Below are 27,467 nucleotides of genomic sequence, written 5' to 3' on the forward strand. Positions count from 1 at the left end.
TGTGTAGACATACGTGCACTCATTGCCCAGTTAGCCCCTACCCCACACCATTCCCTCCCCCTCCCTCCTTCCCATGCTTGGCTTAGTGGTTGACATGTTATATTATAGCAATTTATCCAAAATTAACAATGATAATCTCACATAACAGATTCACTTGTCTGATACCAAACTTTTGATCATTTAGAAATAACAGTTTAATATTTCTTTTTGCTTTCTTTCTTACCAGAGGATGTATTTTTTCTTTTTTTTTTTTAAGGTGAAACTATCATACATTTTTTTTCCAGAAAAAAATCTATCCTAACATGAAATAAGAACTCTAAATACCCAAAACAATCTTGAAAAAGAACAAAGCTAGAAGATATACATTTTCTGATTTCAAACCTTTTAAAGCTACATTAATTGAAACATTGTAGTATGGCTATAAAAGCAGATATATAAACCAGTAGAGTAAAATAAAAAGCCTAGAAATAAATTCTTCCATATATGGTCAAGTTATTTTTGACAAGGTTTCCAAGAACATTTGGTGAAGGAAATAATGATCTTCTCACTAAATATTGTTGAAAAATAATAATAACATGAAAAGAATAAAGTTGGACCCTTACCTAACACCATATACAAATATTAACTCAAAATAGATAAAAGACCTAAATGTAAATCTTAAGACTATAAACTTAGAAGAAAACCTGGGTCATAACACTTCACAACATTGAAATTGGCAGTGATTTCTTGGATATGATTTCAAAGGCACAGACAACAACAGAATAAACAATCAAACTTCCTAAAAAATAAAAAAAAAACTGTACATCCAAAGACAATGTAAACAGAGTTAAGTTACTGATAGAATGGGATAAAATATTTCCAAATGCTATATCTGAAGGTATATTAATATTCCAAATAGAAATCCTAAAAATTAGCAACAATAAAAGCAAACAATACAATTTAGAAATAGGTAAAAGACTAAAAAAAAAATGAATCTCCAAAGATTTTAACCAATAAACACATGAATATATTCTTCTTTGCTTAGTTGTCTGTTGGATAGAAAATGTTGTTTCTCTGGTTCTGGTGTGTATTACCTATTTCTTCTTTGTAGTTAATCTCTTTGAGTATTTTCTCTAGCGCTGGTTTTGAAGACATAAATTCCTTCAGTTTCTGTTTGTCATCGAAGCTTCTTATTTCACCATCTAATTTGATAGATAGTTGTGCTGGGTAGGAAATTTTTGGCTGGAATTTGTTTTCTTTCAGAGTTTAGAATATGTTACTCCCAGCCCTTCTGGCTTTCATGAGTTGGTTTGGGAAGTCTGGAGTGATTCTAATTGGTTTGCCTCTGAATGTTACTTGGCCCTTTGTTTTTGTTGCCTTTAAGATTCTCTGCTTGGCTTCCACATTGGTCATTTTGACAATTATGTGGCGTGGGGAACCTCTTCTCTGATCCTGTCTAAAAGGAGTTCTATAAGTTTCCTGGACCTGTGTATCGATCTCTTGCTCTATGTTTGGAAAATTTTCTGCTATTATTTTTTTGAAGATATTATTGATCCTTTTGGTTTCACCTTCTTTTCCCTCCTCAATTCCAATTATTCTTAGGTTAGCTCTCTTAAAATGGGCCCATATATCTTCAATGTCATATTCCTGCTGTCTGATTTTTTTTTTCTAAATTATAAATTGTGTTTGTTTTTAGAGTGATCCTCTTCTAGGAGCGAGATTCTATTCTTCATGTGGTCTAATCAATTGTTTATACTTTGAATTGAGGCCTTTACCTCAATGATTGCATCCTTTATGTCTTTTAGACTCTCTCTAAATTTTTTCAAAGGTCCTGTATTATTTCTACAGTTATATTCCTGATTTGATCTTCTGGAGATCTCTGAATTTCTGTGTTATCAGGTTCTGATAATATGGGGTTGTGGGCATTCATTGCTCTATTGTTGTTCCTCTTTCCCATGATTTCAGAAGTTTGTGCCTTCCCTGGGTCACTATGACTTCCCTTAGGGTGCTCTGTATCTCAAGTCTGTAGTACTCAGCTGCCACTACTCCTTCACTGGGTTGTATCGCAAAGTCTCAGACCCAGGAAGTTAATTGAGGCTGTGCTAGACCTTTGGGGGTGCCGGGCTGGGCGTTTTCCCACTGGGAGCTGCGGCTAAGGTATGGTATCTCTGCCACCACTACTCCTTCACTGGGTTGGACTGAAAAATCTCAGACCCAGGGAGATTGATATCAAAGTCCCTGGGCGTGCAGTACAGGGATTTCTCCTTTAGGGGCTGCAATTTCACTCACGGTTATTGTGTGTGTTGATCAGGAGCTGTTGAGGGTGCAGTGAACTCATTGTTGCTGCTGGCAATATGGCCCCGCTGCCATGCCCTTGGCCATGAGGCTAGCATATTTCTTTTCTGGTCTTGAGCTCTGTTCTGAGTCCCTTGAAGGCGTGATGAGCCTGACCACTGGGAGTTTTAGACATTCTTTGCGCTGAAAGAACTGCTCAATTATACCCAAATGATCCGTAGCTGCTCACTTCAGCCCCTTGTTTACCTTTCCTCTCTGGAACCTGGTGCTGTAAGGGAAGATGGTGCCGGCGCAGCCCTGCTGCTGCATTGCGGGCTTGATTTCTGGTCTCTGGTTGTTCTTCTAGTCTTTTTTCTCTGTCCCTTGTGTTTACATTTTCTATTTCTCTGCTGATGGTGTTTTCTGTCTAGGAAAAGTGCTGATTTTGTGGCAATAAGAGATTGAGTTTTAGCAGGACTCATAAATGCTGCTTTTCTTGGTCACCATCTTCCTGATTTCTTTTTATTTTGAAACAGGGTTTTGGTAAGTTGTTGAGGCTGGCCTTGAACCTGCAGTCCTCCTATCTCAGTCTCCTAAGTACTAAAATTACAGTTGTGCACCACCATGCCTGTATCCCTTCCACTATTCTACTGGTATCTCTCCTCATTTATCTGAAGTCCCTTTGTTTTCCAATTTCTCTCTAGCTTCCACATATGAGAAAAAAAAAAAAAACATATGGCCTTTCACTTCCTGAGACTGACTAATCTCACTTAGCATAGTATTATCTAGTTCCATCCATTTTTCTGCTAATGACATAATTTTGTTTTTTATGGCTGAGTAAATTCTATTGTATATATACCACAGTTTTTCATAATTCATCCATCTGTTGATGGACATCTAGGCTGGTTCCATGATTTGGCTAGTGTGAATTGTGCTGCTGTAAACATAGAGATGCATGTGTCATTATAATATTGAATTCAATTCCTTTGGAAAGATACCTAGCTGTGGTATAGCTGGATCATGTGATGGTTTATTATTATTTTTTTATTTTTTATTTTTTTGGTGGTACTGGGGTTCCTGGAAGCCCTTCTACCTCGGGGCTACACTCCCAGACCTATTTTTACATTTTCATTTTGGAAACAGGGTCTCCTAAGCCAGCGCATGGCTGGCTTCGAACCTGTGCGATCCTCCTGTCTCCGCCTCCCAAGCGTGGGGATTACAAGCATGCGCCACCACGCCCGGCTCATGTGATGGTTTAATTCCCAGTTTGAGGAACCTTCACAGTGATCTCCAAATTAGCTATACTAATTTGCAACCTTACCTACAGTGTATAAGGGTTCCTGCTTCTCCACGTCCTTGCCAGCATTTATTATTATTAGTATTCATGATGATTGCTATTCTAACTGGAGTTAGGTGGAATCTCAGTGCACTTTTGAGAGTCAGCTCAAAGTGGATAAAAGACCTAAAAGTTAGACAAGAGACTTTGCAATTACTAGAAGAGGGCATAAGACCAACTCTCCAACATATAGGCACTGATAGAGAGTTCCTAAATAAGACCCTTAAAGCTCAGGAAATAAAAATGAGGATCAATAAATGGAATGGCACTAAATTAAAAAGCTTCTGTGCATCAGAGGAAACAAGAGTCTGACGAGAGATTATACAGAATGGGATAAAGTCTTTGCCAGCTACTCCTCTAATAGAACACTATTATCTAGATTATACAAGGAACTTAAAAAACCACTAAGAAACCTCAACCAAGCAATGGACAACGAACAGAATAGACATTTCTCAAAATGAGTGATACAAATGACCAATAAATATATGAAAAAATGTTCAGCATCATCTGCAGCCAGGAAAATGCAAATCAAAATGTAATAATTTTTCCCCTTTAGCTAGCTTCTAATAGCCTAAACTTTGGCTCTTCCCACCTCTTTCTGATTGCAGAGAAATACATATTCTATTTCAATCGGTGCTGTTTGGTTGTGGGTCTACTCTCCTGCTCTTTGTGAGCTACTGCCTTGTATAAACTGTAGGTGTTACTGGGCCCAATGTGTGTGAAATAAGTTTCTTCCTTCAGGATGGAAAAATGATTTCCCCAAGTGGTTGCTGCTGCCTCATTAACGTTTGATTTTGGGTCTCTTTTTTTGTTTCCAGGAGAAATTGAGCGATGCACGTACATCAAGTACCACTACTCCTCAGCAACCATCCCCAGGAACCTCACTTTCAATATCACGAAGACCATCCGTCAGGACGAGTGGCATGCCTTGCGTAAGTATACCTGAGTGTCTTTGCCTGTGACTGTGCTGTGATGTCCCCTTCAGAGGGGGCAGAGGATTGCATGCACCTCCTTCAGAGATGTGTGGACTCTCAGGACATGGTAGGTCCTCGAGGTGCCAGTGTCAATGGGTCAGATTTGCATGAGTCGGTTTTGATTACATTATAGATTTGAGACATTTGCTTCTAAAATTACAAAGAAAAAACAAACCAGAACAAACAAAAACCAAATTGGCAGCAGATCTTTTGCTATCCTGGTAAGCATCTAAGATTTCATCTCCTTGACTGAACCTGCCCTTGGGATTTAACTCTAGCAGGTCTCTATCTAAGTTGCTTGGAATATTATGGTAGCAACCGGCGAGTCCCCTGAGTTGTCATTGGTGAAGAGTGATAATAGCTGGCGGGTTCAGGCTGCATCACTTTGGGATTTGTACCTGGGTGGAGTCTCCAAGGGCTAGGACCTGGCTTCACACATTTCTCTTTCTCTTCCCATGATAATAGGCTTGGGCCTGGCTCACCTGTAATTGCCCAGCACAGATGGGGGTATCTGTGTCCATCGGTTAGGGGATTTCTTGGCCAGGGATCCTCAGAGACTTCAATTATGAGAGGGTGACTTAATGATCAAGTGGGGTTGGCCGGCTAATTTTACTCTTCTGCTTCACCTGTCTGTGCCTGGAGAACCCTCCCTGTCACTAGCATGCCTCTTTGGGCCCACCCATCTATCTTGGGAGCAAGCACCATGTCACTTCTGTGGAGTCTGTCAGACATTGCTATTGTATCCTCCCCACCCAGTGTCCCAAGGTTAAGGTGCAGTTTGCATTTAGATGTAAGGGAGTGTACTTTTATTGTTCCCTTGTATTAAGGATCCCTTAATTGGTGAAATTTGAAGAAAGCAGTTCTTTAGGGTGAAGCACTCTTCTCTTTATTGTTGTCTGGTTATCATTTGCAGGTGTGGGGCTAACCCCTTTTTGCTTTCACTTTAATTAACCAACTACAGCTTAGGGTGAGGAGTGGGGAGTAAAATTAAATGAAACAGAATGATCATTCAAGGCTGGGCATAGTGGCTCACACTTGTAATCCCAGCATATCCAGGAGGCTGAGACCAGAGGATCATGGTTTGTGGACAGCCTTAGCTACTTAGCAAGGCCCTTTGAAACTCAGTGAGACCCTGTTTCAAAAATAAGAAAGACTAAAAAATAGTGCTGAGGTGTCGCTCAGAGGTACAATGCCCCTGGGTTCTATCCCCAGTACCGCAAAAACAAACAAACAAACAAAAAAAACAGAGTGATCATTCATTGGTATCAGGGAAAAATTGGAGTGTCCAGATGATTATTACACAATGCTTCTGGCCTGAGATGAAAACAAAGAGACCATCAGAAGGGACAGCATTAACCAGACTGTTGCCCCTTTAGCTATTACTAGAGACATTAGCCAGCACATGGGGACACAGAGCTAAGGTTCTAAGAGCATGCCTATGTGCTAGGCAGACCACATACCTATTTAATTTTAATATGAAAATTTCCTTAGAGACTCTGGTAATCAGAGTTATTAATTTCCTTTTAAAGGAGGACATGAAAGGACCCTAATATAAAATAATAATTGCTTATTTTCCACAATGCATTGGTCTAGCAGAGTCACTTAATAGGAACCCAAAAGGGATGTTCACGATACAAAAGTCCTGTTGATTAGCTGCTTAAACATAACAGATTAGGGGGATCACAATAGGATTCACAGTCTAAGAAGGAAGAAGTTTTTGACATTGCAGTTTCAAGTGCAATGAATTCAATTTGACCGAAGTTGCCGGGTTTCTCTACAGATCAGGCTTGTAGTGGATACCAAGACACAGGGAGCTGTTTTAAGGAGCTGGAGTCTAGGGGTGGAGATATTCACAAAGCAAATAATTACAAAGCAATGCGATAATTACAGTATAGTAGAATCGCTTTAAGCAATTAAGATAGTTTGTGGATTTTTTTTTTTTAGCAGGAAGAAAAATTATTTCAGTGTAAATTTCACAGATAGACTTCAAGGGAAACCTGGTAGACCTCTTTTGGCTATACACACCACAGATGTCTGGAATTCAAAGAGCTTACCTCAGGAGGCATCGTTGGAAACGTGTCACATGGCATCAGCAAAGTCGGAGAGCTTTGTGGGGTCCTCTTTGAGCCCTCTGCGTCTCCAGGGTGCTCACCCTCCAACTGTAGTGCCTTTGTGTTCTGAAAAATCTCGTGTGCAGCTTATGCCGCGACTCGGGGTGTGAACTGATCTATTTTTAACTGATAAAAGCCATCTCAGCGATTGATTTATGGAAAGGTCTCAGGCACATGGCGTTGGGTGAAGTCCATGCTACCCTTCGGTGAGGAATTCATCTGCCTCTTTCACAAAGTTGCCTAATGGGTTATTAGGCAGGCAGAGAATTTGCCATGTCTGACATCGATGACAGCTATTTTTAGCCAGAGGGCAGGTGAGCATCTGTCACAACTGAAGTTGGTACTAAGCATAATTGGGACTGCTAGCATAATGGGGGAGCACAGTACGTGTCCATGTTAATTTTCAAAGGTTAAGTGATGATGACCTTAGGCGGGGGTGGGCACAGAAGCCCCCTTTGAAACAAGCAGACACAATTAAAGATCAGCCAACACCTGTGATCAAGCACTGAAAATGGAAAGAAAAAAAAAACCCCAAACCCCTGATTTTTCTTTTTACTTATTCCGAGAGTCTTGTGTTCTTTAAGTGGGATCCAATAGTTTCATTTGATACTAGGTCAGTTATCATTTTATAATTTTTGCCCAAGGAAAGAAATTTAATTTTTTTTTTGAGAAACAACTCCTGACAAATATTTGGACTCTGGTTAACCCCAAGTTATAAACTTTTGATTGGGAATTTGCATGTGGTCTGATCATCAACCATGGCTGTGGGGGGAAAAGTTTTCAAACAGGAAAAAGCACAATATGGCTTACCATTAGGGTATCTTCTTTGAAACATTATCCCACCAATGGGAGGCTCAACTGCTAGGTTATAAGCTCGTTCGCCTCACGATCAGGTGAAGACCTGGGGAAGGAATAAAATTACCTGTATACTTGTAGGCATACATGTTCAAGTTGTAAAGTTAAACTCCGTTTTGGGAGTGAAGGAGGACCAAAATTGTACATGCGTGTGTGTGTGCATGTGTGCGTGTGCACAGGTGAGTCTGTATGTGGCGTGTGCATGTGGTGTGGGGCAGTAGAAGTGCTGTCTTTGGGCTGATGATGTTCAATGCTGAACATCATTTCTGGGTGAATTGGTGATGAGGTTGCAACTCGCTTGGACGGCGATTGCTGGTGAGGTGCCCCTTTCTGCCCTGGGAGAAGGCAGCGCTCTGTCCACAGCTGGAACGGTGTCCTCAGCCCCCAGCCCTGCTTGTCCATTGCATCCCCATTTCGGTTCCAGGGCTCAGGTGGGTGGCAGGGGTAGGACAGATGCTTCTGCCACCATCGAAGCAGGACAGCGGAGAGGGGACAGGCGGCCTCAGGAGATGAACTTGGCAAAGGCCACAGTTCGGATGCGTCGTCTGGGTTAATGCTTTGCATGTGACAGAATGCGATTACCAGTGGCCAGGGGGACCGGCTGGTACTGCACCGTGGTGGCATTTCAGTGGCACGGCTCCCTCCCCCCCTGGAACATGTTTCTCTGGCTATTCATAATGCACAGTTCTGTCTGAGGCAGCAGCACTTGTTTGGAGAATTCTGTGTCCTGGAACAAGCAAACCCTAAAGCCCTGGAGGCCATCCCAAGTGGCTCTGCCTTTGTCTTTCGGCCTGGGCACTTGCTCAGTGACAGGGCAAGGACAGGTGGGTGGGCGAGCCTGGGTAGCTTGGGACAAGGGCTGCACAGCCAGGTCAGTTGGCCACAGTGACAGGACATGCTGAGGCCATAGGCAGACACTTGCTGGAAAGTGTGGGAAGGATGGCCCTGCTCCTTCCATTTCCTGATCCACAGGCTCGGGCTCAGGGCAGCCACAACAAAGGCTCCCGGTGGGACCCCTGAGACTCAGTCACCGCCTGAGAACACAGATGTTCTCATTCCACCTGGCAGGGGCAAGATGGAGGTCTCAGCCCACGGCTTATTGGCCCTGACAAAGAATCAAGGAGCTGGGGCCTCACCTTCCCAGAATCAGATCGTCTCCATTATCATTTGAGAGGCGGTAAGCCAAGGAATGTAGAAGTTTTTTTGATGCCTCCTCTGTCAGGACTGAGGGTTCAACTAATTAGAGTGGATGGCAACACGGCACATTTCTAATTGGCAGGAGAGTGAGGGAAGGAGGAAGACAGAGAGAGAGAGAAGAGAGAGAGAGAGAGAGAGAGAGAGAGAGAGAGAGAGAGAGAGAGACTCTTCTCTAGACTTCCCTGGCCCCAGCCCCCAACCACACCAGACACAGGCTCACACAGTTGCCCTGCAGTGGTGCCTGAGGCATGCCGAGGGGAACAGAACCAAGCACAGTGGGTGTCTCCATCTACAGTGTGTATGTGTGTGTGTGTGTGTGTGTGTGTGTGTGTGTGTGTGTGTGTGGTGTCCTGTATCTTCACCCCTGGCAGGTCATGTCACCAGTGGGGACATCACTGCCCAGGAACCATCCTGAAGCTGGGTGCGGGTGGGTGGGGAAGTCAAGCCTGGCTAGAAGGGGGGCGAAGAGAAGGGGAGAGGAGGGAGACAGACAGGGACCAAGACTGTGAACAAGCAAGGGCATTTGAGTGGACCATACCAAGAGGGACAAGAAATCACAACCTAAGACTGTGTCTTGCCTGCGGCGATGCCCAGGCGGCTTCTCACTCCTCTGAGGCTCTTGTCACTCTTGTCTGCAGATCAGCTCAGCCCTGGGGCCAGCTCCCACCAGACAGATGTGTGGTAAGAGGCCCAGTGTGTCCACACTCCAGTGTGGGTGGTGGTGCAGAACGCTTCCCTTTTCTGCTTGGCCCAGCCCTCTCTGCTCCCCTTATCTGATCTCTCCTAAGTCTTCTTCCTTGCCCTTTCCTATTTCCGGAGTTGGAGGGGCTTTCCCTGAACCCCAGTGTCCTTGCTGCTGTCTAGACCTTTTCCATCACTTCAGATCCTGCCCACCTCCTGTGCCCTAGGCGGCTCCATGTCCAGCCCCCGGCATCAGCCTGCTGACCTTGTCCTTATGTTGGTTCTTTGCCTGATGTACCTGGCTTTCCTTTTCCAATGGGTTGACCTGGCAGCTCCTAGCCTAGCCTTCTCATCTGTAACTGGATGCTCTCTGGATTCTTTTCCCATTTAGATCTCTCGTGTTCTCAGCCCAGAATAGCCTGGACTCCTGGTCCCTCCTTCCCCAGACATTCCTGGTTAGGATAAGATGAATGTTGTAGACCAGGGGCTTGGGATGAAACTGCCAGTAATTATGGCATGGTAGCCACCTCTCTGTACGCATCGGCCGCAGTGCTTCTTAGGGGCTGGCTTGGCGTTTCCTTCTGGGAGCCCAGTTTGTGTTCTTATGGCTCCTTTGCAGAAAATGTAACCAGCCTATGGAGGAAGGGGCCGCCTAGACATCCCAGCAGGGCCTCAGAGGAGCCGGAGCATGGGGATTCAGAGTGCAAGTCTGAGATTTGGGCCTCCTCCTTTTTTATTTTTTCATTCTGACTTTGTTTGATATTATGTAAAACAGCCTAACGAGGTAAACATTCCAGACATTAGGAGCTCAGGTCCCCTGCAGTGTCAGCCATTTTCCTTCTCCTCTTCCACGGGGGAGCCCGGCCAGTGTGAGGCTCTCACTGCGTTCAGTCTGTTGTGAGCTGCCTCTTGCCTGCAAGACTGGCACCACTGGGAGTTGTCAATAGTAGGACCCCACCCCCAGAACTGGGGAAGCTTTGTAGCACAGAAACTTCACCAACAGTGCATCACTATGTGTTGCTTGGTAACCAAAGTCTTTGCTTTCTGCAAACCATTCCGTGTCTCTCTGCCCCAGCTCCTGTGGGGAACAATGTAAAACTCTGGGACACCACAGTTGCAGCCCAAGGGTGCCCCCCCCCCCCCGTCATCCCAGAGCTCTGTGGTGTCACTGCAGGGTAGAGGACACGGTCCTCGAACATGTAATGCACAAACACGGAGTAATGTGCACAGGGACATTTTCTATCCTTCATGGCTCTTCCACCTCCCCAAACTTCCCTGTCCCACTCCATCAGGCTTCTTCTGGAGAACAGACTCACTGATCTGATAAACCTTTGGAGCTGAGGAATTAATGCTTTCTTGGGTTACCTTCCCTGGGTAGCACCTTTATTTTCAAGACACATACCAAAGAAATGGTGGCGAGGTGACTGATTAAAGGTAGGATGGAAGTGGCTTAAAATAATGATCACACAAGCAGCTGTTGATTCCACCTACTTGGATACATCTGGCCTGGCTAGGGGTTAAGGACAGAAATGGAGTTGTCAAGAGGGAGAGTTTACTTTTGGGATGGCCTTAGGGAAGGAGGCCTGAAGTAGTGGATTATGGTACAATCTTTTGTGTTAAAGACATCCATGTACTGGAAAAAAAAAGCAACAACCCTGAGAACTCTGTGCTGGTATAATTGCCAGTCTTCAAGACACAATTCATCTGAATGTGCAGGGCCAATTTTGTGCTGGAATTAGTTGGAAGTCTGGCCTGGAGGCATTCTCTCAGCTTCCGCAGATTGGAAGTTGTTTCTTTCTGGCTGTGCATACCGATCTGGATACCACGAAGGGGAACTGGGCCTAACCCCACTGGCCTCCTTCAGCCACTTGTTCATTTACTCATTCAATATTCTTGGAGTGTCTGTTCTGTGAGAACCCCCGTGTTAGAGGCTGGAGGGGATATTAAAAGGTATCCTGTTTTCCAAATTGGATAATATATTTCTAGGTGCCAACCAGGCAAGGAATCAAACTGGTTGTTGCTTAATGTTTATTGACTACCCAGAGAGTGTAGGCTAATGCTGCCAATTTGTACACATTACAGGTCCCAACTTTCATACTTGAATCAGCAAGGGTTCATTGTGGAAGAAATAAAAAGCAAAATATAACACAGAGCTACCATATCACAGAGGCATGGACTGTTTTCCACAGCAAGAAAGAAGTGGGAATGTTCTAGGATTTGCCTCATCTTGGCCCCGTGGGGGAGCTGTCCAAGTTCTAGGTGCTGAAAAGGAAGCTCAATATGGCAGATGATTCTTTCTAATAGTTAAGACAACCAGAGCTTGGCATCTAGGCAAACTGCTGCTGCTGTAAGGAGGAGAAACAAGACAAGGAGCTTAGTATCTCAGCAGGCGAGAGTAGCTTAGTGAGGAGGAATCTAGTTTAGATGAGGCATGGGTGTCTGAGCAGATAGTCACTGGCATCAAGGTAGGAGCCCAGAAGGTGTGATAGTAGGTGCTACCTGGGGGTTTTAGATTGTACAATTCAATTCCCAGGGAGGAGGGTTGGCCAAAGGAAGGAAGGCCTCAGCTGTTCAAGAAATCTAGAGTATCAGGGGGGTAGGAAAAGAGAGAGAGAGAGAGAGAGAGAGAGAGAGAGAGAGAGAGAAAGAGAAAGAAGAAGAAGGAGGAGGAGGAGGAGGAGGAAGAGAAGGAGGAGGAGGAGGAGGAGGAGGAGGAGGAGGAGGAGACATGCTAAAAGTGCTTAAAGAGAAGCTCAGTTCTAGGAACTGGAGCACACAGGGCAGGAGTGGTAATGCCCAGAAGTTCAAATAAGGAGGCCATTTAAGTCAGCAGTAGTCCCAAACTGTGATCAGGATTGGTCCTGGGATGTGGGGTGGGGCTTCTGACTATGGCTGGAACTATGGCAAAGGAGGAGAGAAAGTGTCTGGAAACCAGGATGGTATAGCAGAAAAAGTAGCCAAGTTCCACATAGTGTGGTACAGGTTTTATCAGAGTGAAGACCAGTACTGCCCAAATGAGGTCCGTGGCTCAGGAGCCAGTATCGTCTGGACACTTGTCAGGAATGCAAATTCTCAGGCCCGGGTCCAGACATAGCGACTCAGAATCTTTAGTGGAGGGGTCCAGCGACTGGTGTGATTGTCAAGTTTGAGAAGCCTTAGTTTTGAGAGGCTTGATGTGGGCTGTTTTGGTCAGGGAAGGCCCAGAGTAGGCGAGGGCACGGGTGGGCTTTGAGTGAGAGCTGGATATGGACTGTTGCATTTACCACACCCTCTCATGCAGAAGCAGGACGTTGTGTGTCCTTTGCTGACAGTTACTGTTTACTTAGAGATCTGGAAATTTGATTTCCACCCATTTTTAAGTCATTGGTTGAATAAAACAGCATGAAAGAGGAGAGGTGGGTTTCTTTTCTTGCCTTATGCACCGTAACTGAGATCATCATCCTGATACACACCCTTGACTCTCTCTCCTGTGTCTCCAATGCTTCACTTGGAAACAGGCTTTAAGCTCCCTGGGATGCTGGGGTCACTGGAGTGAATTCCAGCTCTGCATTCTCTAGATATGTGGGCAAATGTTTTTCATGTTTTGAACCCAGTACATTCATCTTAAAAATGGAGGTAGTAAAGCTTGCCTGAAAAGTTATGAAACATTTAAATTGAATAAAATTATTCATGCAAAATCAGATGCATGACTTTGCAAAGTTTGGTGCCAAGCCACATTAGTGCTATAATATGAAAGGCAGAGGGTCTGGGGGACTGTCTCTGGAATGACATTTAACTGACTTGGGGGCTTTTCTGTGCCACCTGGTACAGCTCAGACAGGTGAGTTTGTTTTGCTGGTAGCTGCATGGATTGTTGGGTCTTTGAGTGTTTCCGTCTGCACAGGTGGGCAGTGATGGGCGCCTGCATCAGGTGTTTACAATGTGGGTGTAGAACGTGACTGCCAGCGTTATTTGCTGGCAACAGTGTGGCATATTGTGAAAAGAATTTCAGAGCAGGAAATCATCAGTGTTTGAGATCCTCAGTGGGATAGCAGCAGCAGAAGCAGCCCTCTAATTTATCAGTTATGTCCAATAAGAATGTTGTTTAGACAATAACACACATCTCTAAGAGAAGATATACGCACCCAGTGTCTAAAAGGTAACATTTCGAAGCTTTGAAGATAAATATAACATGAGTGCCTTTTTACTGAAATGATAGGAATACTGAGAGATCTCCTAACTGTGGCAGCCCAGCCTTGACTTCTGAGAAGCCTGTGGTTTCCAATATGTGGTACGAACAGATCCTCTTTAATTCTGGAAGTGAAAGCACATTACGAGGGAGGATGCTGCGAGCATGTTGGGGCAGAGAGAAAGGAGGGCCCAGGCAGAGGGAACAGCGGGGTTGCTGGGGCTGGTGTTGAGGTGACATTACTGCAGCGGGGACAGGGAGCTCCTCATTTTCACCCTCGCCAGTGGTCCTGAGGGGGCAGGTTCTGGCTGTGGTCCTGGATTCTGCCCATTTTCTGTTGCCAGGTGAGAAGGACCAAGTATGGCAGGGAGGTGAGCTGCTTTGCAGATGGCTTACGAGCCGCCAGCTGGGTGAAAGACTACATCTCTGCTGGCCAGAGTCCCTCTTGCCCAGCCTCCGCGCTATCAGGACCCTGTGTAGCCGTAGCCTTGGGGCAGAAGATGGAACTTAAATTCTGGTTCCAGAGAACTGAGGGGACCCTGAAATGCAGATCCACATGGGGGGCGGGAGGTCAGAACCAGATCTGAAGTGAAGGTCAGGCCACCTGGATGGACTGCAGGGAGCTGCTGCTGCGGCCGCAGACTAGCCCTGCTCATCAGGACTCAGTGATTGGCACTGTTGACTTCGGGAGGGACCTAGATTTCTCTATCCCTGACTGAGAAGAAAGTCTGCATGAGTCACCAGTGTGAACACAGGTTGGCACTGGCTCAGGGATGGAGTTACAGGTGGAGCTAAAACATCTGGAACTCCTGAGTGGGGCCGATTCCAGGAGCTGGTCCTCTGCCTTGCCTAGGCTTTGGGACTGTTGTGCTCTGCTCTTTTTATTCTGTCTTTACCTGATGTTTAACTCTGGTTTGAGCTTGGAAGTCGTGGTAAACTGAGTGGGCTGCGTGGTTCCAGGTCATTTTGACTTCCGTGAAGTAGCTCTCCGTGGGACTCAGCCCAGTTTCGGTGGGTGGGGAGCCTCCAAAGCCTTAGTGCCTGTCCTGCCTAAGCCTCCATGTGAATCTGCCTGAGGAGCCTCCCAGGAAAGGCTGGTGCAGAATATGATTCGCATGTTCTTAGGTCCTTTATAACATCGCATCCCAATAGAAGCTCCTGCTAAGATAAACATCTACGTGGCCTGGCGTGGCAGCTGGAAGCCACAGGAGGCTACTGAGAACTTGAAATTTGACAAAACCAAGAAACTGAATTTCAAATTTTATTTACATTTATTTTATTCTACTTTTTTTGGAGGGGGTACTAGAGATTGAACTCAGGGGCGTTCTACTTCCGAGCCACATCCCCAGCCCTATTTTTTATTTTTTTATTTGAAGCAGGCTCTCACTAAGTTGCAGAGGGCCTCACCAGTAGCTGAGGCTGGTTGCAAACCTTCAAACCTGTGATGATCCTCCTGTCTCAGCTTCCCAAGTACTGGGATTAAAAGTGTGTGCCTTCATGCCCAGCACATTTATTTAATTTAAATTTAAATAGTCGCTTGGGGACAGTGGCTTTTATATTAGAGCAGTTCAAGAAAGCAGTCCTATTTCCTGTAGATTCTTCTTTCAAATGTTAAGCCCTTGCTTCTGAACATGCATTACACACAACCTTACAGGTTATCTGTACAACCTGGCAATTTTTAGAGGATAGGGACGCACATTTCCTTGGGTCCTCAGGACGGATCCTTGCTATCATTTTACCCTTGGGCTCCCCGCAGCCCCAGTCCCAGCGCCACCTGGGGTGGTCTCAGCCCTTTCTGGGAATCCCGTGCTGAGTAAGGAAAGGCAGCCGGAAGGCAGTCAACCTGGACCTAAGCTAGGCCATGCTGGGTTCCCCAGGTAGCAGCCTCAGGATCCACACTGTGGAAGGGAAGAGGAGGAGGAGCACTCCACGGGGGCAGCCAGGCTGGGGGTGGGGTGCAGGCGTGCCTTGGATTGCTCCGGTGCCAGGGTGGCCCTCGAAGTTTCCTGAGTTAGGCTGAAATGACAGGGTCTTATTCTCCATGTCGGCCACTTGTTGAATGTGGGCCATGGAAGTGGGTGATCTTGGGCGTGCAGCTCTCTGTTCTGAGCAATGCCTACAGGGACTGGCAGCTAAAGGCTGATAAGGCTGACAGCCCTTCCAGCACATTCCATGGAGTGTACCAGTGTCCGCTATGTAGGAACCGGTCTGAAGCCATCATTTAAAGTTGATAGGGAGGTAACTGAGACTCAAGAGACCTAGTACCAACCAGGTATGGTGGTGCGTTCCTGTATTCCTAGTACTTGGGATGCTGAGACAGGAGGATCGCAGGTTCAAGGCCAGCCTCGGAAATTTAGTGAGACTCTTAGCAAACTAGTGAAACCCTGTTTTAAAAGAAAAAAATAGATAAAGCTGGAGGTGTAGCCCAGAGGGGAATGTCCCTGAGTTCAATCTCCCTTCCCCCCAAAAAAGAGATCTAATCCCTCCTACAAAGCTATAATAGGAGACAGACGTGGAGCTAGCCCCTAGCTGTTGTGCCTGGAACATCCATGCTTTTCCTCACCCTGGGGCCCCACCTGCACTTGTGAGGCAGGTCCGCTCCCCTCTCTTTCCACAAAGGACAGACTCCTCCTCCAGTTCTCCCTCAGCATAGCCGCACCTCCGGACCAGCATAGCTCCCTGATGTACACGAGGAGCTGCTCCCCTCGCGGGCAACCAGGGCAGCCCTGCCTCCAAGAGCTCTAGTGTTCAAAAGAAATGAAAGAAAGCTATTTATTTTCCACTTCTCTGTTTTTCTTTTTCATTTAATTACTGGTATAACAACAGGATTTTTTCTATTGCTTTTCATTGCAAATGTATGGTATTTCATCTACATTATGAGTTAAATAGGCTTTTGTGGACTAGCCTAAAAACCCAATCATCATTTATAACAGACATGACTTCTCTGGAAATAGGCTCTGAATTCTAAATCAGTGACTCACAAATGAGGTTTTAGAACAGAGCTCATGTTGAAGCTTGAGACTTTACATGTTTCTACTTTCTAGGCAGTAGATGGACTTGCCACACCCCTCCCCTGCTTACATCATTATTCTTGGGTGGGAGCCCCCAAATCGAACACCTTCAACTGCGATGGTGAAAGCTGGCTCCCCCATCTCTTGCTCTCAGCCCATAACTAGCTGATGATACAAAATTAATGAATGCCCTTGACATATCCCATGCAGGGTTACTTGAAACCTAGAATCCAACGAAGGGACATCAAGTGTCCTTGTACACAGGATCATTCAATCTCAGGCCCCAGTCTCAGTTCCCATCAGTAAAATGAGACTATGTAATGTTTCCCTGAGGAAATGAGGTACTTGGACACTTGGCATCAAATTAGAAACAAGCAGTTAGATGTGTGTGTGTGTGTGTGTGTGTGTGTGTGAGAGAGAGAGAGAGAGAGAGAGAGAGAGAGAGAGAGAGAGAACTTCTGAAGCTGAGAGGCTGCTAAACATGGGTGTGGAGGTGACACGTTTGACTGACATTAGCATCTGTATTCCGTAAGCCACCCCATCCCACCATGCATCATTCCTGGAGCTTCAAGATGCTGCGTGGTTGCCATGGAAACTAGAAAAAGCAATCATACACAAGTTACCTCTTCCTCAAAGCTCATGGGCACATCCTCCTAGGGGAATGGGTAGAGGAGAAGGAAGGGATCTCACAAGTGTGTGGGGAGCAATATCAACACTGAGTACTGAGTCCAACTAAGTAGCTCCATGCCAGCACCCTCCTTCACCCCTCGCTCTCCTCTGGTCTTGTTGGAGTGAATACTACATGCCATAGTCCTCACATCCTATGTTGCTATCAGTTTCTACTCTCAGAGGAGCTTTCCCTTTCTAGGAAGTGAAAGGTACTTTCCATCAGAAGCTGGAGGGACCTCTGGCTTATGTTTAAGGGTTGAAATTCGAATACCTACTTGTGTAGCATGGCTGAGCTAATGGAAAATTGCAATTTCAAAAATTACTAGCCCAGCTTCGTTCCCTCATGACATTGAACCCGAGGGGCTGGGGTTCTGAGTATTTACAAGCCCTGGTCAGAGCTTTGTGTTTCTAGGTAATGAGGAACAGCCCTGGGTAGTCCTTGGAATGACTTTGCAGGGCCAGCCTCCATTCTTGGTGTTCACTGAGGATCTGTGGTGTGTATGTGTAGAGCATTGGAGACAGGAAAGAGAGACCAGCGAGCCTACAGTCTCTTAGAGAACACAGAGCAGTGACAGAGTCAGGAAGTTAGGGGCCAGTGACAAACAAAAAAATAAGATGTGGGCAAACCATGCTATTGGTGGCTTCCAGAGGAGGAAATGGGATAACAGGCTAGGAATGGTGGCACTTGAAAGGGCCTTAAATACTTCAATCATTTACCCAAGTAAAATGTAGTGAGTTCCTATATTTACCAGGGACCATCCTAGGCATTGGATGGAAGAGGCCACAACCCCTCGCCCCATGGAGCTCGAATTCTTGTGTAATAACCACTATGTGTTGAATACTCAGCATGTACCAGGGGCTGTGGAAGTCCCTGACGTGCATTATTTCTAATTGTTTTAATTATTTATAATTGTTCAATTATTTTCAATTGTGCTATTTGTCACATACTGTAATTGACAGACGAGGAAACTGAGGCTGAGGCTAAAGAAATCACAAAAGAGCCATGTGATATGAGCGATACAACTTTATGATACCTTAGGGAATTCATGTTAGCTGGTGTGGATGGGTGGAGGGAGAGGAGGGAGTTTGGGTCCAAACTCTGCAAGGAGCCTTCCATAGTCTCTTAGAGCTGAGATAATAGGTCTGGACTAGATTCTCATTAGTGGGGATGTGAGAGTTAATAGAAAAAGGAGAGCCGGGTATGGTGGCACATACCTGTAATCCCAGGGCTTAGGAGACTGAGCCAGGAGGATGGCATGTTCCAGGTCAGTCTCAGCTACTTAATAAGACCCTGTTTCCAAATAAAAAAATAAGATAAGTCTGGGGGTATAGCTTAGAGATAAAATGCTCCTAGGCTCAGTCTCAAGCAACACACACACACACACACACACACACACACACACACACACACGAAAGTAAAGAAAGAAAAGGAAGGAAGAAAAGAAAGAAAGAAAGAGAGAGAAAGAAAGTAGTGGTGGAGACACCTACTAAAGAATTGGGTATTCTTGCCATGAGTTTTGGGGAGATGGCTGAGATCCTGGGGTGTGCACAAGGTCTGAGCAACTTCTGTGGCTGTTTTCTGATTACCTGTAGGAACACATTGTCTGTCTTTGTTTTTTTTTTGTTTTTTTTTTTGTTTTTTTGTTTTTTTTTTTTGGTGGTACTGGGGTTCCTGGAAGCCCTTCTACCTCCGGGCTACACTCCCAGACCTATTTTTACATTTTTATTTGGAAACAGGGTCTCCTAAACCAGCGCGCGCGGCTGGCTTCGAACCTGCACGATCCTCCTGTCTCTGCCTCCCAAGCGCGGGGATTACAAGCGTGCGCCACCACGCCCGGCGTGTCTTTGTTTTTGAGAACGTTTCTCAACTCTGAATATGGACAGGAAATATGGAGTAACTTCTAGAAAGCAAACTTTCTTCGAAGCATGGGGAAGAATTAACTATATTTTTGTTGAGGTTACATTTCTAAGGTGTACGTGTGTGTATTTATTAATTTCAAAAGCTATTTCAACCTAGGCATTTGAATATGGCTTGTCCCCTCTGAAATTCATATTGAAATTTTATTACCATATGGTGTTGGGAGGTGAGACCTTCGATTTAATGGTGGTATTGGGAGGTGAGACTTTTTTTTTTTTTTTTTGGTGGTACTGGGGTTCCTGGAAGCCCTCCTTCCTCCGGGCTACACTCCCAGACCTATTTTATATTTTTGAAACAGGGTCTCTTACGCCAGCACGGCTGGCTTCGAACCTGCGCGATCCTCCTGTCTCCGCCTCCCAAGCGCGGGGATTACAAGCGTGCGCCACCACGCCCGGCAAGGTGAGACTTTTAAAAGGTGATGTTAGAGGGAATAATGCTTTTCTCACAGGACTGGCTTAGTTACTAAAAGAGTGGGCTGATAAGAAGAGAGGTTGTCTCCTCTGTTTTGCCTGTTTTGTAAGTGCCTACTGGATCTTCCATTTTCACCATAGGTTGGAGCATCCTGAGGCCTTCATGGGAACCATGCTTTTGAACTAGAGTCATAGGCTAAATAAACCTCTTTCCTTTATAAATTACCCAGTGTAAAGTATTCTGTCATAGCAAAAGAAAATGAACGAAGGCATCTAACAAATGCACGAACCATATAGATCTCAAGGCGAAAACCATCGTTTTTATTGTTACTAAACAAATCTACGTTTATCATAGTCATCAGTGCATAAAATTAGTTTTAATATGTGTATTATATTTGGATATACTAAAACCTTTCTTTTCCTTCCTTTTCTAGTCAAATCAAGTTTCCTCAAAATGATTCTTGAGGAAAAAAATGTCAACTGAAACACAATTCATGAATTTACTAATTATTCACAAATTGAACTTTAAGAAGATCATTCTTATTTTCTCTTTTGTTTTTAGTATTGGATTCTCTTCTGGGGGTCATAAGGGGGTGAAACTTAATGAGAGGCTCTCACTTACTTTCAGAAGAGGAGTTCCTCTGCTTTACTGGGTTGGAGCAGTGGAAAATTCAGTATGGTCCTAGGTTTCTTTTTTTAGCCTTCTTGAGGTTGAGCTTATTAATATGACATGGGCCAAGGATGCTGGTGAGCACATGGTAGGTCTTCTCCCCTGGGGCTGTCAGAAGCCCCTGTGCAATTTTGGAATGCCCTTAGTCCTGCTCTGGAGACACTGAGCTGCCTCCACAGGGAATAGCCGACTCACTCTCCCCCCACCCCCCGGATGTAGTTCCCTGCATGCCCTGGTGAGCGTGGGGATGGGATGCAGTCTCCACACGCACTATTGATCAAGTCGGTCATCACCGTGGGCCTCCTCATTAAGTATTTATGGTTTGCTGAGTGAGAGGTAAGTGCTGAGCAGATGGGGCACCCTTTTTAGAAGCTTCTCAAGACTATCTAATTCATCTCCTTCCGTTGGATGGAGTCTCCAGAGAAAGAGTCTAAAGAGTCAATTGATTATAGTTGGTCCTCTTTGTTTGTTTATTTATTCTTTGGAGAAAAATTTCTTACACTATTAGGGATTTTTAAGATTTTTCTTTTCCTGAAAAAAAATACTATCGGTTTTTAGAAACATCTTATTTTTCCACGAGTCAATGTATAAACTTTCAACTTGGGGTCCAAAAATGGTGAAATGAAATGAGGCTGATTAATCCTCGTAGATTCAGACCATGTTATTTTAAGAGTTGTCAAGGAGATTTAAACCTAATAGTAAATCCACTTAATTTTGAAAGGAGGAAGGAAATTGGAGACAGACAGCACCAAGTGCTACTCTAGACAACAAGCACTTGCCCATCATCTGAATCCTTTGAGTCTCTGGTCAGTCCTTATCTTCAACCATCCACCCCAGTTCCATGGAGCCAGGGGATGTATACATTTTTCTTCTTCGTCATATTAACACTTTTCCTTTCTTATCTCTTTTCCACCAGCTTATCTCATTTCTTCCGATTATCAAGATAAAACATGATTATAATATAAAACTTTGATAGAAAAGTGTAAAAGAGCAGAAAAAAATCACCTAACTTGTCACCATTAATAGATAAATTCTGCTGTGGAGTATAGCTTTTGTACTTATTCCCATCGTATAAATAATACTTTACACATAATTTTGTGTCTCAAGTTTTATTTATAATTATATGATAAATATTCCCCTCATCATCAAAAATCTTCATAAACATCATTTTAATGACTTCATAATATTCTACCATATGGATACATATAATTCAGCTAACCTCTAAAGTTAAATGTTTATGTTAGCTAGTTCTGAGTAATTATAAAAATGTTATACTAATAATCTTGATGCTTAAGTTATCAGTCATATTTTTGATAATTTGTTTTAGAATAAATGCCAAGAATAGACTACTGGCTTAAAAGATATAAGCATTTTCATTTTGGTAGATAATGCCAAATTGTTCTCTAAGAAAGTGAAGACCATTTATAGTCCTGTCTGGGTTTACCTACATGGAAAATCATTTTTTCCTTCCCCATACAGATGCTAATTTGATTGATGAAGGATAGTTATTTACTTTGAACTTTTCACTTCTGTAATTATGAGAAGGTTTGAAACGGTTAAGAAATTGTTGAACTGGAAAAGGAGATGAAAATAGCTTCTGAGGACTAGGAAGCTAGTACCCTATCTTATAATGTAGCAAAGCATTTGCTGAAACTTCAGGAAGTTGGAAGATGGAATTCATAGCTTTAGGAGAAGTGGGCAGAACACTGATATCGGAGCAGTGGTACACACCTGTGATCCCAGTACTTGGGAGGCTGAGACAGGAGGATCGTAGGCTTGAGGCCAGCCTCCAGCAACTTAGTGAGATCCTGTTTCAAAATAAAAAATAAAAATAGGGCTGGGGTGTATCTCAGAGCTAGAATGCTCCTAGGTTCAATCCCTAGAAACCCCTCCCCGAAACGCACACACAAAAGAAATGGTCATTGCCATTTTCATTTCTCCTTTTTAAAGTTTTCTCTTGCTGTGCTTTGTCCTCACTTTTGCTATCTCGGAAAGGATCAGTTAGACTTCAGTGAGAAACTCCAAGAAGGAGGGAATGCTGTCTTGTGTGCATCTGTTTCTCTAGCCCGTGGAGTGGAGCTGGTGCACGCAGACGCCAAGGGGCTTAGTGTGTATTTGTTGAATGGTGAAATAAAGCCTTACCAAGGTTCCAGCTTCTTTGCTGGAACTTGCATTTCCTGGTCCAGAGCCCCATCACTGAGATCAAGAAAAGAATGGCCGGGCTGCCAAGGAAGTTTAAAATTCATCTACGTTCTGTAATTTGCGCAACACCGTAATTAGATTCCTTCTCCAGAGGTAATCCATTAATGTAATCAATAATTGCAGTTACTCAGTATGCAACCTTAAGAAAAATTGCAGATGCTTCATAAAAATAAACACTGGCTTGGTAAAAGAATTCTGTGCTCGGTACCAGCCATTTCACGATTTTCCTTTTGGCATTTGACAGGCGTCTCCTCTGGAACCTTCCTGCATAGGGACAGAAGCCAGGCCTGCTGCCTGGAGGCTGACGGGGCCTCTCAGACACCTGCATGCAAGGTGAGGCGCTGCTGCCTGCTGGCACTTGCAGGATGGCATGGCGCTCACTGTCAGGCAGTTCTCCCATGGCTGGCTGGCTGGTGCTTCAGATAACTGACCACATAAAGTCAGAATTGCTTTTCCCATACAGCCCAAGACTTACTTTTAATGGAGGTGAAAATATGAATTAAGTACCAATTAACTCACATAAACTTAGGGCCTCCACTTTCTTCTCTTTTACTTCTATGGTACTGGGGATTGAAGTCAAGGATGTTCTACCTCTGAGCTATACCCCCAGACCTATTTATATTTTGTTTTGAAACAGAGTCTTGCTGTGTTGCTGAGTTTTACTATGTTGCTGAGGCTGTCCTCGAACCTGTGATCTTCTTGTCTCAGCCTCTCAAGTACTGGGATAACAGGTGTACCACCACATGCGGCCTCTCTTCTTTCTGTAACTTAAGTTCTTCCTAATCCTGCTAAAAGGCTTTCCCTAGCTCCATGGTGTTAGGGGACCTCCTGGACCTTTAATGGCAGGCCAGCCCATTCCCTACACCAGGGGCCTGTGCCCTCTGCTCCAAGCCCTGTGGGGACCCACCAGTAGGTGCCAGCTTGGGCATCAGGGGCTGTTAATGAAGGCATAATAACCCCATTGAGAAAACTTGAGGAAGCTGTCCAAGCACAGCTGTGATCCACCATCCCTAATAGCCAGAGGGGAATAGACGGTGTTACCTCCCTTAGCTGGAAAATTCTTCTGCAACTTGGAGCAGATGGATGGAGAGTATATTGGTTCATATGTGGTAATCCTGGAGGAGTCTATTATCCTGAGACTGGGCCTCGATCTTTCCTCCTCCTCTCCCCCAGGTCCCCTGGGGGTCCCTCCTGTATACATCGCTATCAGCGCTCTTGCTATAGACATTGCAATTAACTATCACTGTGCAAGGCTATCATCTAGACACATCAGAAGTTTCTTGTTTGACCAGCCAGTCTCCATTTCCCAGCAAGATCAGGCATCATTCTATCCTCTGGTCCAGAACCTGGTCCTGGAGATTGATGATCACATCTCTTCTCACTTGGTTAATCAAACCCCGTTTCCCCATGTGTCTCCTCATACCCCCACCCCCTCAGAATAGTTCCATACCATCTGCACTCTTCTCTATGAGGCAGAACCAAGCCTTGGTGAGAGAGGAGACAGACTGAGCAGAGAAACAGTTTGGTCAGTTCTGCATTGTATGTGCAGGCGTGGGAGGTGAGCAGTGCGAATCAGTGGGTGATACAAAAGGCATTTATATTTGGCTTTGAAACGCAGGATGTGATTGCTGGCAGCGGGAGCAGCAGATTTACCTTCCTAATTAGGCAAATATTCAAATGAGTTGGCACTCCCTGAACACATGCCACCAAACTCTAAGGCCATGTAAAAAGAAACCTGATGATCAATTTTCATTTTAATATTAATTACTTACATGCACACTTGTTAGAATATTCTAGAGGGTTCGCTTGAGAGTCCCATCACTGGCTTCTTGGGAAAATGGGCTTCCATTTGCACATCTTTATCATTGATTTTTCATGAAGCTGGGAATAAGTGCTACGAATTTCAGAATCACTGAATAAAGGCTTTTGATTTATTATAGTAAGGAATATGTTATTATGTTCATAATAGTTTCCTGGTTGGTGTAGAATGCTTGCTCAAAGCATAATTTCTGTGGATGTGTTGCAGTGCACACAGCAGGCAGGGGAAAGGCATTCATGGTTCTAATTCCCTTTTTAAATGTTAGTTTCCAGTAAAGTACAGTCAGATGAAAATTATGGCATGTACTCTAAGCCCATATGTAGACAGAACAGAATTTATAACCACCAATACAAGCATTCATCTTTAGGTTATTAACTTAATCATGGAATTTTATAGCTAGAAGTGACATCTGAGATCATCTAATCTCACTTTATCATTTCAGCGATGAGGCTCACAGAAAGTTAAAGAACTTGAAGATAAAGTACTAAAAGTGCACTTGTAAGCAATAGGGTAGCCAAGGATAAAAAAGTGCATTGGTTATAAAAAAAACAAAGGCCTTCTGTGGCTAGCAGTTGGTTGTCTACCTATGTGTTAGTCATGGTGGTGCATAGTGGAGAGGATGCCTCTAATGATTCCTTAACGATTGTTAGGCACTCCTCAGGCCTTGGGTACAGTGCGGATGGTTGTGGTCCTAGATCTTTGGATCTTACAGTTCTCCTTGGGCACACAGTGCTTTTCTGCTGCTTTGGGACCATCTTGGCTGATCCTGTTCAGCCATTCCAATCCTAGGTGTTTGATGTTCCTTAAGTGTGTCTGCTGCTTAGTTTTCTAATGAGAGCAAACAGAAGCCCAGGAGAGAATCTCTACTGGATCTCCAGCAAGAGATGGGGTGAGAGGACCACACCAGAGCTCCTATTCTGTTCCCAGAGTTTAGCTTCTAAAATGTTCTCTGAGATATAAACCCAGCAAATGGCTCCACCCAGAGGGCCCTGTGAATTTGGGAAATACAAGGTGGAGGGATCCCTGATCTCAGGGTGGATTCGTATTTAATTAGAAAGGAAGTGGGAAAGTTTCCCAGCATCACTGACTAAACCGTTTCCATATCCAAGAAATTACAGAAATTAGCTGAAGAGAAACAGAAAGACAGAACAGAGGACAGAACAGGTGTCTGCGTGTGCATGTGTATGTGTGCATTCCCAGAGCCCCTACTGAGGGTTGCCAAGAGTCTTGAGTGCTTTACCCAATGACACTGCCAGCCTGTGACCACAAACAGATGGCGGCCCTTGGGAGGCGCTGGGCCACCGTCTCGGCCCTGTGCATGGTGTCAGAAGATGACAAGGGAGCTGGGCCAACTCCCTGGGGATAGTATCTTCCCCGAAATATATAAGGGCACTTAAAAGGGGTTGTCTCCATTCCTCCTCCTAGAGCAACTGAGGCTCATGGGAAGGGTGAAGAGCTGGGATAAAATAATCTAGAGTCAGGAAGGAACAGAAGCTGATGAGGAATGAATCGGAAGTTACAAGTCAGTAGAAAACTATTAAACAAAGTAGAAAAATAGATATTTATGTGAGGCTCTGATGGGGGAAAGACTTTCTAAGCTTGAGAAAAATTATGTAGGGGAAGACTGAAGCTTGTTTATTTGTGAACTGAAAATTTCGGGGGCCCAAAATAAATGAAAAATTAAAAGGCACAAAAACTGGGAAAATATTTGCAACAAAAATATACAAAATATTAACTTTCTGAGTATAGTAAGAAGGCATGCAAATAGATCTAAAGCCCAGTGAATAAATGCCAAAAGGACATAAGCAGTTTGCTAAGAAAAATAGACATTTTCAGAAAACATGGAACAGTTTCAAGTAATATGATATGCAAATTAATCTATATTAATGGCATATCTTTTTTTGTAGCAAAATTAGAGAGCTCTTATTCATTGTTTGTGTATTGGTGGAAGATTAAATTGATATAACCTTAATTGAAATCAATTTGGCCATATTTATTGAGTCTTAGGATGTTCATACCCTTTGAGGAAGTAATTTCATTTAAGGGCCTCTATCCTAAGGAAACAGTCTGAAATACAGAGAAAGTGTTTTATTCAGATGGTTCATCACTGAAAATTGCTAATGATCTTAATGCCCCCAAATAGGGGTGATCATTCAATTCTGGTTCAGTTATAGAGTAAGAATATGCTACAGCCATTAAACATGATGGTTATGCAGGATTCTTAGACATGAAGTACTCACATATTGAATATTAATTGAAAAAGCACAACATGAATTGTATATAGAACTAAATAATGCCGGGTGTGGTGGTGCACGCTTTTAATCCCCGCGCTTGGGAGGCGGAGACAGGAGGATTGCGCAGGTTCGAAGCCAGCCGGGCTGGCGTAAGAGACCCTGTTTCAAAAATATAAAATAGGTCTGGGGATGTAGCCCAGAGGAAGAGGGGCTTCCAGGAACCCCAGTACCACCAAAAAAAAAAAAAAGAACTAAATAGATTGTTGTGAGAATACACACACACACTATATATATATATATATATATATATATATATATATATATATATATATATATATATGAACCACAAGGAAATACACCAAAATGTTAGCAGTGATTATGAACAATTTCCTCTTTCAAGAGTTTGCTTGTGTTTATACCTATAATCATGTATAATTTGTAACGACAAAACCTAATCCCTTGTCTTGAAGGGAAGGACAGAAGGAGGTCAAAAGGGCACAGTCAGAATAGAGCTGGGAGACACGGTGATTTCGGGAGGTTTATGCTGGGGAGCTGAGCCAGCAAATCAAGTTACTTTCCCCAGGCTTGGAGCCCAGGGAGTGGGGCAGGTTTGACAGGAGATAGGTCTTCACCTGACACCTAGGCATTAGATCCCAGTCTGGATAACAATGGCCCTGCCTCTCTAGAGAGGTCAAAGAGGCAACTCAGTGGCAGTGGGTGTTAGGACACATAGGAAGAGGGGCCCCAAGGGTCTGAGGGAGAGGCAGTCAGTGAGACAGGGAACACAATCCCTGGGGCTTACCTGGTCTGAACTTATGTAATAAAAGGCCACACTCGTGATGCCTCTCCACTGTGTTTTGCCTGCACCCCAAGATTCTCCATACTTTAAGAATTCTCCATAATTTTCCTCTGCTAGTGAGCTGACATATCGTGGTAAAAGTGGGGCAGGTAGGGAAGTGA

The 27,467-nt window shown here is 44.3% G+C and overlaps 1 protein-coding gene across 2 annotated transcripts in view; it reads left to right on the forward strand.

Annotated features, from left to right (window-relative positions):
* The window catches only part of TMEM178B (transmembrane protein 178B), a gene marked incomplete at both ends in the record, with an annotated part of 395,010 nt that overhangs the window by 134,202 nt on the left and 233,341 nt on the right, over nt 1–27,467 (forward strand). For both annotated transcript variants that reach the window (XM_080701368.1, XM_080701369.1), the window contains one exon: nt 4,408–4,521. In XM_080701368.1, the coding sequence (XP_080557494.1) occupies nt 4,408–4,521 (114 nt within the window). The remainder of the gene's footprint in view (nt 1–4,407; nt 4,522–27,467) is intronic.

Source organism: Muscardinus avellanarius (genome assembly GCF_963383645.1).
Source record: "Muscardinus avellanarius genome assembly, chromosome: 9".
NCBI lineage: Eukaryota > Metazoa > Chordata > Mammalia > Rodentia > Gliridae > Muscardinus > Muscardinus avellanarius.